General features: G+C 41.6%; 1 protein-coding gene across 4 annotated transcripts in view; it reads left to right on the top strand.

The window, feature by feature from the left end:
• lrba (LPS-responsive vesicle trafficking, beach and anchor containing) overlaps positions 1-13,635 on the top strand; it is a 158,939-nt gene that overhangs the window by 130,832 nt on the left and 14,472 nt on the right. For all 4 annotated transcript variants that reach the window (XM_028403060.1, XM_028403068.1, XM_028403050.1 and 1 more), the window contains 2 exons: positions 6,931-7,098; positions 12,248-12,337. In XM_028403060.1, coding sequence (XP_028258861.1) covers positions 6,931-7,098; positions 12,248-12,337 — 258 coding nt within the window. The remainder of the gene's footprint in view (positions 1-6,930; positions 7,099-12,247; positions 12,338-13,635) is intronic.

Consider the following 13,635-nt stretch of genomic DNA (forward strand, 5'->3'; position numbering starts at 1 on the left):
GGTGACATCACAGCTTCCCTGCCTGCAGAGGTACATCCACTTGGCTGCTAACAGACACATGTCATATAAATATGAGCTGAATCACCTTTCCTCTGCAAGCCTCACACCATCACGCTCTCTTTAAAAGTCCTTCTCTGAGGTTTGTCATCTTTATATGCTGACAGCCCTGAACACTTAAAGCATTACCATACTGAAGTAGGCTTACCGGTATGTAGTTTTATGATATTAAAAATATAATTTAATACTATAGTTTACATGGTATTAAAAAGACGTTGTGTTTGTGCTTTAGGAAAATCATTATTATATAGGACTGTATGGAGACAAGTGGAAAACAGGGGACAAAAGTGTGTCCCACATTTTTTTCCCACCAGACTCTCAGCCAGACATGATAACTCCCCAGCTCAGACCACCAGCTACACAAAGTCAAAGATCGTGGCTGTTTACATACACCTCTCATCCGCGCTGCACTTTCTGATCAGACACCCGCTGGGACACACATAATGCCGTTCCCACCAGCCTCCACGTCTTATTCCCACAGTAACCCCATAGGAACCCATGTGTGAGCTGAGGTAAACCACCGCATGACCCAGTCACTAACCACTAAGAAATACTTGTTCACTTGTGAATGACTGAGTGGGTGAAAATCTTAACGTTGTCAATCCCAGCATGGCCTTGTGTAACGGAACACAGTTTACCATGTTAGCCTAGCGCTAATCTATTCCCCTGGTGTCTCCACTGAAAACTTTGTTGTTGGATGGGAACTAGCGCGTGGGGTACAGGGGGGTTATCTGGCTAATGTCAGGCAGCGCTCACTGTAGGGGTATTGTCATGCTAAGGGCAGACATGTTTACTGTGTGCTCAGTGTTTTATGAGCTGTCCCCCCTTCTCCTTTGCCTCCCCCTCTTCCCAATTCTTCCCCCCTTTTCCTTCGTCCTCCTCTTCAATGATGTAATGGAGGAGGCTGATGAGAGCCTGAGAAATGGGATGATCTACTGCTGCTGACATACTCACTCACTAATGTTGCCATTCTGCACTCCTCCATGCTTCCATTCGACTGCCAGAATCTACTCTGATGCTTTTTTTGCAGCAGTGCTCTGTTTTCACACTCCTTCAGTCCAGCAGCTTGTCTCTCTTTGCTCTTTTCAAACTTCTGGACATCTGTCATCAAGTCTCTACAGAGACGTGTGTTTATTTCTCTTTTTTTCAAGTGGACACAGAACACAACAATAAATATTAACACGAGATTAACATTGAGTGCAGCAGAAACAACTATTGTTCTGTATATAGCAGATTTGAAGCTCAATGTGATGAGACCATTTTCAATACATGGCTTTAAACATGTTTATTGTTTCCACCATGTCAGTCAGTTGGGATTTATTTACTTTTAAAGTCACCTTGATTCATTTAAATAACTATTAACAATTAAAGCTTATAGTTTTGAAACAAAAGATGAATAATAATATAAAGTCATTGCATATATTTAACCTAAACCTTTTCTTTGATGTATTTCCAGTGCCATTCACAGCTGCTCCTTATCCTGTTTTTTGTTACACAGACAGACAGACAGACAAATGTGTGCACACACACACGCAGTAACAAGCTGCTGCTCCAAATAATCCAGCATCTAATAACCTCTACTTCAAGGCTAGCTGCACTCAAACTGATCAGTTGAACCATTCATCCTAATCATCTCCACTCTGTGCTGAGAGGCCTCTGCACCTTCAAACAGTTGTTTGGCCAACTCTGTAATCATCGGAGACAACGATGCTCCCCTCAGCAGCTATCCAAATATTCCTTCATCCAGCGCTGACCACTTCCTCACTGCTCCTGTCTTCAATCAACTCTGTCTGTTGATTTAGCTTTCCCTCAATTGATCTGATTGTCCTGCCAGTTGTGATGCATTTGCTGGATTGTTAGACCTTTGGAGTATAGGTGGACAGATGGATAGTTTCTCTGCAGGTGCTTGTTAGCTGTTGTTGAGTAGACACAAGAGAAACAGGAGAAGCAGTTTTCTTCTTTTAGATTTTCTTCGGTTCTTGCCAGTCAAAATGTTTTCACTCAGTATTATTGGATCACGGTGGAGATATATTTTGTATTTTAAATGCAATATAGCAAGGCTTACATTTTCACAGATTGCCCTTTTAAGCTGCATCATACTGCTAATAGCATGCTAAACAGGAACACAGTAATTCCTATCTGACTTTGGCTCACCCTCATTCTCTGCTCCCATTCACTTTTTAATCAGCAGTGTTTACTCCATTGTCTTCGCTGTAAATTGGACCAAATCCACCATGACATGTTTGTTTTGGGCAGATACTTTCCCAGTCACTGCTCATTCTGTTTCTTTTCACCCCCATAACATGATATTCTTGCTTTTCAAGTGGGCGAGAGATAGTAAGAAAGATGGGAGGAAACAGGGCAAGAGAGAATTAGGGATAGCGTTTCAGGTTCCACTTGCCAGCGAGTGCCTCCATTGAACCGTAGCCAGAACTCTCACAGTTGTGACCTATCTAATTAGTTGAGCAGGAAGGGGGGGGGTGGGACTGAAGTAACACACACAACCCATCTGGGGTTCTGTTGGTGTGTGTGAATATGAGAATAAAGGAAATGGTTCGTTAGCTGCCTGGCTGCTCCAAGGATCTCATTCCTTACGTCATGTGTTACTTTTTTTTTCCTTCTCTCTTCCATTTTGGGGGGCGCCCCTCTCTCCTGGTTGTTTACAGATTTCCTCCGCCTGCTTCAAAATGACAATCGGCTTCTCATTTACAGCGAGCTAATAAGCCCTTTAATCAGAGTGCTTGTCAACCTCAGGGCAAGGCAGCTCTGGAGGAGTTGATTCAAAGGATCAAATGACTGGTGGAAGGAACAGGAGGAAAAGAAAGGAGTAGCACTCAAAGTGAGAGAAAAAGTAGATGGGGATATAAAAAGGGGGCTGTTGAACTTGGAAGAAGAAAAGAGAATTGAAACAAAGAGAGATAATTAAGCCATATGAGGGTCGGAAGACCGGACTGGATTCAATTAAGGAGGTTTAGTGTACGTGGAAACATTTTGACTTTAGCAGAACACACAATAAGAATAAAATACAACCAAACAAACCTTAATCTAACTACTGATTCTGTCATTTTTCACATCATGTTTCACTGTCACACATACTGACTGTGGTTTTCAGGATGTTTTGATCAACTGGTTCTTAAGCAGTCATTTTAGTATATGCAAACCTGACATGTGTTTGCTTTATTCATCCGTAATCTATACAAAAGAAAACAGTCTGCTGCTGACACCACTCTGCGTACATGTGCATCCAATTATGCACACACACCATCAGCGACACAAGCGTGTGCACGTGCATCAATGTTAGCATGCAAATGAGCGGATTGATTTGTTGAGTGACGTTTTAACATCTTTACAGACAGCTCTCTATAAGTCCTTAAAAGGGTTTTTTAGGACCAGAGAGGGAAGGAGGAAAGCATTCACTGTCACCTCGTTAAGACTGAAGTGAAATCCAGCTCAATCCAGGCCATAAAGCTAACCACAAACCACAGCGACGTACAGAGGCTTCCCTGATAGGGCCTGATGCAGAGCTCTAGCATGGAGAGACACTTTTGCTTTTAATCCGAGATTGATAATTACTATAAAAAAATCCAAAGTGAGGGTAAAAAAATCACAAATCACTCACCTGCAAGCAGAATGTTCCCCACAAAGAGGCTGATCTGACATCAGACATTCTTAGTTTTGCTTCTCAGTACCCAAAGTAATCCTAGTTTAATGTCCACCAGCTGGTTAATTGCAGTCACTTGGTGTCTGTTGTCTTATGTCTCAAATTAGGATAGAATGTCTTCAGTCTAGAGGACAGCTCCTTTTAAGGACAGCCATATTGACAGACACAGAGTCAAACTGTCAGTCTTTTTGAGTGCCTTTATTTTTTCTTTATAGGCTTAAAGCCTACAGATGTTTCACTAAGGAAAGCATGAACGAAACCTGAGACTCACACACAGACAGCCGTGTTCATTATGATACATTTTCATTGGAATTCACTTCATAACCCAGCAACCTGGCACAGCAGCAAAATAAGCATGCGATTCAAAAAGACTACATGATTATATGCATTTGAGTACATGGTATGTTTGATGGGGAAAATGATTAGAGTAAATGAATCATTCTTTTACATAGAAGACTGTTGCAAATTGTTGTTGCCGCTGGAAACAAATCACAGCACACAACAAAGGGGACCCCCCAATGCTCCAAAGATGTATTTTGTCAAATCTGTAACAATAGAAATGTGGGATTCTAGTGACTTCTACCCCCTATCAACATTTACATAAAGTCATGCTAAATTATTCATTAATTATCAGAGAGTCCCCCATGGATAGGGATGACACACACACTGGCTGCTAATTGGCCCATCAATAATCCTGCCTGGTTCTCTTGAAGTGGCACCAGATCCCACCTCAGGAATCTGCTATCTGCCCCAACCTTCTGCTCTGCTTTTTCCACACTGTGGCACCACATGAGGAAACGTTTCCACACCTGCTCACCTGACACATCCTTAATGAGATATCAGTGCCTAATGTTGGTACTTCACCTACATTACCAATCCTTTAAGTCGTTTCTGTTCTTTATGTGCAGTCTTGTTCATGTGACCATCAGTTGTACAGTGTGTTTGATGAAGATGACATCAGCATGCTGCTGTTTGGTTCTGTTCATATAGGATGTAAGGGTTCAACAGATTCAGATGTATTCTGGATGTCTTTCTGTTGAGCACTCTGGATGTAAAATCCCCAGTCTAGGGAAAATGTTAGAATAATGTTCTTGTTGCACTTACATCCTGATCGCACCATAGAGGAGGCGCTAGCTCTCTGCTGTTTCTTAAGGCTCCTGATCAGACAGCTTTGAAATACTATGATCAAGACATTTTACTGTATCCCCACTGGCAGAGGCAGTGCTTCTTTGAATCACTTAGAGAGAACTGCTGAGCCTTTTGCGACACAGATGTAGACAAACCAAACAAACACAATAACAGATGCACACTTTCTGTGCCAACGCATAGATTCTCATTGATGCTCTGTCTCAGCCTCTGCAATGTGATTTCCATAAAGCCAGGCGATGCAATAACATGGCTGCTCTTTGTTTCCACATGCTGATTGACAGTTGATTGCAGTGCACATTAAATGCCCATCAGTCCTAGCTTTAGTTTTAGAAAACAGGGGAGCAGGGCCTGTCAAAGGTCAATCTGAGCACATAATGAACTGATCTCTCTCTCAGTCACACGCACCACTGATCCCCACTCTGACTGCTATTAAAGGGACTTTGAATAAAGAGGGGTTCCCTGGCTTATAATGTTACATTAATAAAAAAAAAAGATTGTCTTGTGACACAAGCCTTTAAACACACTACTACTGTGAATATGCTGATGCCAAAGGGACAGACAGACATGGAGTCTAGACTAGTCTTAGACTTTAGGGGTGTTCTGTTTTATCTTAGCACTAAAGGTTAGATATGTTTTTAGCATGGACCACAGTTCAAGCCTTTAACAGTAAAAGGAGAAGCTCTAACCTTCTGTTCTAATCTAAAGTTTTCAGAACAGTTACTGTGTCTATGCTTCATTATCCAAAATACTAATGAGACAATAACCATAAGCCTGCAGCACACATTACCTCACCAAGATACATATTCAGAACTAAGCTGCCCTTTAAATAGTGGCTGGGTATTATCTAAAATATTTTTAATCAGCATGCCATAACTGTTGGGTTGTGTAATGCATCTTTGTAGTCAATTATTTCTGAAAAACAGCATTGCTACAGACACCGTCCTGGTCCAGTCTTAACTTTTCTTTGAATCAACATTTTGGTTAAACTCACTTATTTATTTTGTTAGTAACCAAAGAGAATGGCAGGCATATTTAACATCATTACTTACTTAGTATATACAAAGTATATCAGTAAAGTTGCAAAATTTACTGTTTTAAATGTGTCTTATTATTAAGCTGTTATGTGTTCACACTGGTTTTAGTGTGCTTGCTCATTTCCACACAGAGGTCTGTCTTTTTCCAGGAACCAGCAGTGCAGTCTGGTCTCACTCTGGTATTATCTGTTAAGTATTGTTTAGACTCTCATCAGTTCATGGAATTTGTGAAAACATCAAATATTTAGTTGGTGCTCAGTCTGCTGTGGTGAAAACATCATCATACCTCCAGCACGCTTCAGACGTGTGCTTTCCCGCCTGATTGAAAGTTGTAATTAAGAGAGTGGGGAGAAATTAGATGCAGAATGAGCTGTCAGAAAGTCACATTTAAGTGAGGGATGCTCTAGTCTCTGCAGTAAAAATTTAAATGATATAAATTGCCATTTAAGTGCAGCGCAGGCTAATGTTTTGTCACAAATTAATGTGACACAAGGCAGCAATGACAATCAAGGGCTGCCTCATTCTAATTTGGTTGTGTTTAGAGGCCTTTTGTGAGCCGACAGCTTTACACAAATTAACACAATGGCCTGTTTTTATGAGGAAACCATAAATGTTTTTTCCCTCCTTTGCCAGCTAATGAGGAGAGAAAACGGCTTGTGTCTTATGGCGTCTGCAGGAGAGAGCAGCACAGTGCTCTTACTCGCGCTCAACCAGCTGATAAAAGAACAAAGGCAGAAGCTGAAATCACTCCCTAATGAACTACAAGAGTTCTGTAATGTTTTGATGCTCCCTTATGATCAGATATGGGCTTGCTGTGCTTTATGCTCATTACAGAAATCATTGGCAGATTCTGTCACAGGAACAATTAGCAGGATATTCTGCTTCCTCTGAGGAATTCACCTTTTGAGGAGCATAAGTGATAACCGTTGTTCAGTAATGGGTTTAGAGTATTGTGTGTAAATGGCGTGCATCTGTTTACTCAAACTCATCTGTAAACTCATTATCCTCTGTCCTTACTTCCATCTACAGGCTCTAGAGAGCGAGTTTGTATCCTGCCAGCTCCACCAGTGGATCGACCTGATTTTTGGCTACAAGCAGCAGGGACCTGAAGCCACCAGAGCCCTCAATGTTTTCTACTACCTGACCTATGAAGGAGCAGTCAACCTCAGCTCCATCAATGACCCCATGCTCAGAGAGGTACTGTACATATACATAATGTGCATTTATTTAATGTGCAGATGATTTAATTTCCTTGGCAGTTAATGCTGAGTAAGGGAAACTTTTCTAAAATTACTGTAAGTACATTTTAGCGCTAGCACTCTCAAATGGATGCTTAATATGACTGTATTATAAAAGCGTCTGTCCGATCTATGCATCTGTATTTCAGGGAAATTTTTGATTCCATTAGCCATGTTAAATTGCTTGCAGAATGGGGTGGGAGAGCTAAGCTAACAATCTACTGGCAGTTATTGCTGAGCAAAGACCTTCCCTTGTGTGATGCCTCTGAAAGCACTCTACCAAGTGTTCCACTTTAACGCCTTAAAGCCTCCTGCTTGGCTTTCATTCATTATTCATCTCCCTCCCTCACACTGCTGCTCACACAAGCTACACTAGCCTGCCCGAAAGCAACCACACAAAACACAGCGCTGAAAAGAAAAACACAGCTAGCTTGCCCACAGCCAGACACCATCCTGACAACTTCACCAATCTGCTGTAAGAGGCAGCTAGCCAGCAGCAGGCCAATTGACCCTGCTCCCATCAGCCTTTTTGACATCTAAGTTTTAGCGCCAAGAGGGGCACATATTCTATTTTTATTCTTGTCAGAGAGAGCTGCATACAAGGCTTCTTTTAAAGAATGATTCCAGTTTATTACAACATGGTTCTTTTGGTTTTGAAAATATAAATACTGATGTCTGGAAGAGGGTAAAAACAGTCTGGCATATGATCTGGTCATTAAAACTGATTATCCTAACCATTTTGCTTTAAATGCGGAAAGATTAGAATCTTGTTGCAGCTAAATATTTAAAGTGTGCCTATTATGCCAAAGCACCTTGTTTGTCTTTTAACATAATTACGTGTCCCCATTGTGTTTTAAAACCTACAAAATTTGATTACGGTAGATAATACAAAATTTCTTTCATTTCTTGCCTGTTCAAAAAATGACAGGATTTCACTATGAAGGTTTTTTTAACTGGGATTTAGGCCTTTAAAGTAAACACAACAATAGGAACGAGAGTCCTAAGGTCTAAATGGAAATGAGTATATCCAGTGGCCGAACAGCCTTTTGCCTCCACTGTTCTGCTGCCCTTCATGCTCAGTGACTGGAGCATCACGGGCAGCAGGGGTAGATCCTTGATTTATCACCTCATTCACCCTAATTCCCATCCAGATGTGCTTTGGCCTTTATCCACACACACACACAAATGCAGATTCATTATCTGGGTTCACCGGCCATTTCCACACTCAGCCCATTACCCATTCTTCTGGTTAACACACACACATACTACACACACCAGAAAATTGGATCAGTGGTACTCCACTATTTCTGCCAAGCTGTTTTACTGACAAAGGGATTGATAAATCTACCAACATACAAGAAGCCATCACAGGCAGGTGCGTGTAATATGCATGGTAATAAAATAGCATATTCTACCTCTACTTACAGTATGACTGCAGAAATCCACACTTTGGATATCCATGCTGTTAAATCTATTTTAATTTTACTTGTGTCATGTGGTTTTACTATAATTTTGGATATTTATATATTTATATATATATATTGTAAGGAAAATAATTGTGCTTCATCAGTGTTTTGTTTTGTTTTTATTTCTGCACACTGGATTTAATTTCCTGGGCGTGTCCTTTCCGACTCAATCTTTGACTGAATTATTTAATTTCCAAAGCTATATTGAATGCTATAATATTTGCTGCTGGCAGAAAACTGTGCCGTGTGGATATTTGCAGTTTCTTCATGTGCAGGATATCACTAAATCTGTAAAGTTTCGCACTCTTGTTTTTTAGCTGAGCCCAATTTGTTGCCTTTCACCTATGAAAACGCCCTCAGTCTAAGCGCTTTAATTAGTTAAATAAACGAAACCAGTGTTATCCGCGTGAGCTAATCCAAACTGTGTTTGTGCGGAAGGAAACATGCCCTGTCAGTGCAGAAGGTGGAAACAGAGTTCTAGGTCTGGGCCTCGTCATGGTTGGGCCGCTGGGGGTGGCTGAGGTCTGCAGGAGCTTTGAGACTAAGGGTTTTGGGTCTGAAAATGTCCCTAGAGTCTGTCATTACTGAGTGACAACTATTTCAGCCTGAGCTGTGGTGTGGGCCAGGCTAGGCCGCATTAGGACAGGCCCCGGGGCTGTTCATTGTCACGGGGATGGGTCACAGATGCAGTTGTGTATTTGGGTCGGAAAAGGTAGTAGACCAGGCTAGAGGGTTTTTGGTTGGCTGTTTCTGTATTCCTGCCACACTGTTTGGCAGGCTCCCACCAGCCTTAACACACCCTCACCGTCTCACACACACACAGATTTGTACGGATCATACCTTGATATGTTTGTACATAGAAGTGTATGTATACATTCATTCATTGGCATGTGCATGCCTTTGTTTGTTTATTTGTGCTCATCGACATAAATGCACACAGTTGTGTGTTTATGTATGCATTTCTGTTCTAGGAGAAAGTTTGGAATATCTCAGCACAGATTAGGGACTGCTGTGGAGACCACTGCTGTGTTTTTCAAAACCATGATTACTTCCTGTCCTGCGTCTGCACCCCCACCTCCTCCCTTAGAGAACTGTGTGTGCAGATTCATTTATGTGTACGTGTGCATGGCTTGCATGCACATCTGTGTTGCCTCTGAGTATATAAAGAGAAACACACCCTGTGCTGCCTTCTCATCGTTGTACAGGGCTTCCCCTCTTTCACATGTGATTACGGAAAATCCCACAGCCTCTCACACCAGCGACAAAACACAGAGCCCCGTTTGAATTGTACAACGTTTGCGTAATTCGGCAGAAGACGGGAAGTGTGCCCACGCGAGTGAACCTGCTTTGACACTCAGCCAAAGTCACTCACCAAACATGAGCCCTGAGGGTTTATTTTTTTATTTGGACGTGACCTCCACAACATTTAAATGGTTGATTTTTCTATAAAATGGGCATTTATGCAAACTATCTTGCTACGCCGCTTATTGTTTTCATCCTATTCATAGAGTCAATGTTGTTGGAGGGTATTTGCATAAAAGCAGCATGTTGTACATGGAGATCCATCTTGTCAAGTGGCTGAGTAAATCAAAAGACAGGCTAGGGCATCTGAGCCGATGGCGTCTCGGCCATTTAAATGTATAGAATATAGAAAAGCCTCATCAGACATGGGCCAGTGCTTCTAAAAGAGATTGGCCTTGTGGATGGCCCCTCATATAATCACCTGAGCATTGCATTGGCATATAGTGACAGGACGGGCTGACCTAGACTCAGCCACTTTCCAGTGTTCCACAGCCTCATAAATGTCAGATCTGAACTTAATGAAGATAGGTTGAGTGGCTTTGAGGAGTGTCTTCCACACATTAGCTTAAACAAAATGCTGCACTTTATAGCCAGTGGAGATAGGTGGTGGCACTTTGACCTTGAATGCAGCACTGATGTCCTCTCAGTAACAGACTAACTGGTTGAGCTTTTCTGTCCACAACAGTGTTGAAATTCTTAGGTGTTCAGATCTTTTATATCATTGCGTTACTATGGCTCTTTGTTCAATACATATAGATGACCTAGATTGTGTGTACACACATGCATTTGTTAGGGTCAACATGGATAAAATGCACTTGTGGCCTGAACACTCAACCACAGACACGTCTAACAATGAGACAGTTTCCTCTTAAAGTTTCCAATCTGCAGAGCCAGTACCAAACCACACAGATTGTAGTTTTTTTAAACAGGTTTTTTTTATATATATACATGCCTATATAAATAAGATGCAGCCCTGATCCCCTTTCTATTTCATGCTGCCTTTCAGATAAGGCAGAAAATCTTTTGATTGTGGTAGTTACATGGCCAATTCACTTTATTCAGCTTAAGTGTAAATAAAAAAAATGTACAAAAGTAGGGCAGAAACAAGTATGGTCTTGTTTATTTAAAACAAAACAGAATTATTCAGAGCTTTTGGTGCTCCATTCTCGGCCCTAGAGACGCTGATGAAACCTTGTAATAGACAGTTACAGTCACTCCTCCTCTGCGCCTCTCCCTGGTCTCTGGTTAGTTTCAGACAATGGATATGAGCAGTCTGATTTCCCAAAGTTTTTCTCATGGAAATACCATACGCAGGCCTCAACCATGAGCTCATTCTTGGGCTGCGCCAAGTCAGGCTCAAACGTCTCAGCCTGCACACACACACACATAAACTGTCACTCCCACACAGCCAGAGTGCACAGCAACATACTGACGGGGCTGTCATAATTTTGTGTTGGTCATTTTCTCTCTGCCTGTCCCCTTTTATAAACCATCTATCAAACTGTGGCTGCCTTACATGAGACCTTTTCTTACTCGGTGTACCATCTGCTTAATGTTGTACACTATTCAACTTTTGAGTATTTTTTTCTTGCTTAGAATATAGGAATAGATTTAAAATATTTTTGTAGCGCAGAAATTTTGAATGCTGCTTGTTTTCTTTGTTTTGAACTGAGAATTAAAAAAAATCTGTTTTAACTATGTAATAGTCTCTCATATTCTCTAATAACTATGACACAATATTCTAGAATTTTATAGTAGAGTATAAAAAGTAATTAAGCTTTTATTCAGCTTATAAAATAGAAATAAAAATAACTTTTGTAGTTCAATAGGCTAGAATATTGAGCTACTTTGGTGTAACCTCATACATCCATATGCTGCCGTGAGTGTGCTCCACCCCGTGCTAGTTTGCCTGACAGTGAGCAGTGTGATGATGTCCAGAGGCTGCTCAGCCGGCGTCTGCTCTGACATTTATGGTCCTATACCTCTTCATTAACACCACCTAACCAAGCCCTACAAGCCTGCCTGCCCAGCCCTCCTCTGATTCTGTGTGGCTGTGGAGAATAAATTGGTGGTTGTGTGTAAATGTGTGTGTGTGAGAGAGAGTTTGTCAGACAGTGAAAAAGTGTGTATATCTGTATGAGTGTGCACATGTGTGGTGAGAAAAGTGAATGCTATTTTCCCTTGCTTTTTTTTTTTTTTCTTTGTTTTCATTTCGCCTCAATACTCTTAGATTGATGTTTTATTCTGCACATAAATTGCCACAAAATCTGAGGAACAGCGAGCAGGGAGTGATGGAAAAGAAAAGAACTAACATTGCATTTCTGTTTTTGTTCCCCTCAGGCTGTGGAGGCTCAAATTAGGAGTTTTGGACAGACCCCCTGCCAGTTACTCATTGAGCCACACCCACCTCGAAGCTCAGCCATGCAAGTGGTGAGTGCTGCGCTTATATTCATTGACAAACAAATAACGTACACACATATTTCCCTTGTATGTGTAATCTTCCAGTTTAAAAAAAAACTTCTGGCAGGTCAAAGGTAAACTGAGCTGCCTGTTTAATTCTGGCTTTAATTTTTACTCAGCACTCAGGTTGGCCCATAACTTTTCTACCTCCTGTCCTCTCTGTCTCCATCTACCATGGTGGGAAAATAAAGTCTTGGTTTTGAAAGCATCCCCTCTCTCATCATTAGTGAGGTGTGTGTGAAAGGGAGAGATCACAAGCATTTGTGGGCATGTGTGTTCAGTAAGAGGTTTTCTAGGGAAAGCCAAAGCTTCATGCTGGAAACCTGGGTCTGAGCCAGATTTTCCACCTGAGCTGGAAACACAGGAGATCAGCAAAAGAGAGCAACGAGCGGCAGTTCTGATGTGACGGCCCTTTAAGGGCCAAGCAGTGCAGTCAGTGTGCCTGCTTGTGATGGACCAAGGCCCCATGAGTCCCTATTAGTGTGGTGTCCCTGTGGCGCTGACAGCTGGCTGTAGACCACCACCCAGCGCACACATGCACACACAGACACAGACTCAGACTATTGCTTTGATTCTAACGGCTAACCGTACTTGCTGAATTCCTACGAAATGTTTTTATTTTCCCTTTACCACATAGAGTTTTCAAACATAATATTCAGACAGTGTTTTTCAAACACATTTCCCTGCAGCTCTGCGTTCCTTCAGAGCGCTCTGTTCTCTTTGCTTTTACACGATCCTGCTCTCTACTTTCTCTCCATCCTGTCTCATGCGAGTGTGTTGTCAGATTGTCGGCATCTGCCCATGCTGGTGGTAATGATACTGTCAGTGCTTCTGGTTAGCTGTCAGACACACCGGATTTACTCAGGTCTGTTCCTGATGTTAAACACTGATGTTCCTCTTCTTTACACGCAAGGAGGAAAATAGCTTTCTGTTAGAGCTGCTTAGTGCAAACACGCTGTAAATGACTGTAGAAGCTGTCTAAGCAGAGGAAACGACCTGATAGGTCGGTGAAATGACTTCTTTTGTTATTGTTTAAGTACACATATAATGCAACAAAACCTTTATACTCAATGTGAATGTCCATGACATATCTAGCTGACATTTGGTTAATTGTTTATGAAACATCTCTGGAAGCATAAACATTGTTTCAGCCTGTTAGATGTGGGAATGTGGTTCCTTCTGTGGATTATATCTGCTTTATGTCAATTATCTATTCAGAATATGTATCCTGTTTATTCTAACACTTTTCTGTTAAGCAGTTTTTGACA

Source organism: Parambassis ranga, chromosome 1 (genome assembly GCF_900634625.1).
Source record: "Parambassis ranga chromosome 1, fParRan2.1, whole genome shotgun sequence".
In the NCBI taxonomy this organism is placed as follows: domain Eukaryota; kingdom Metazoa; phylum Chordata; class Actinopteri; family Ambassidae; genus Parambassis; species Parambassis ranga.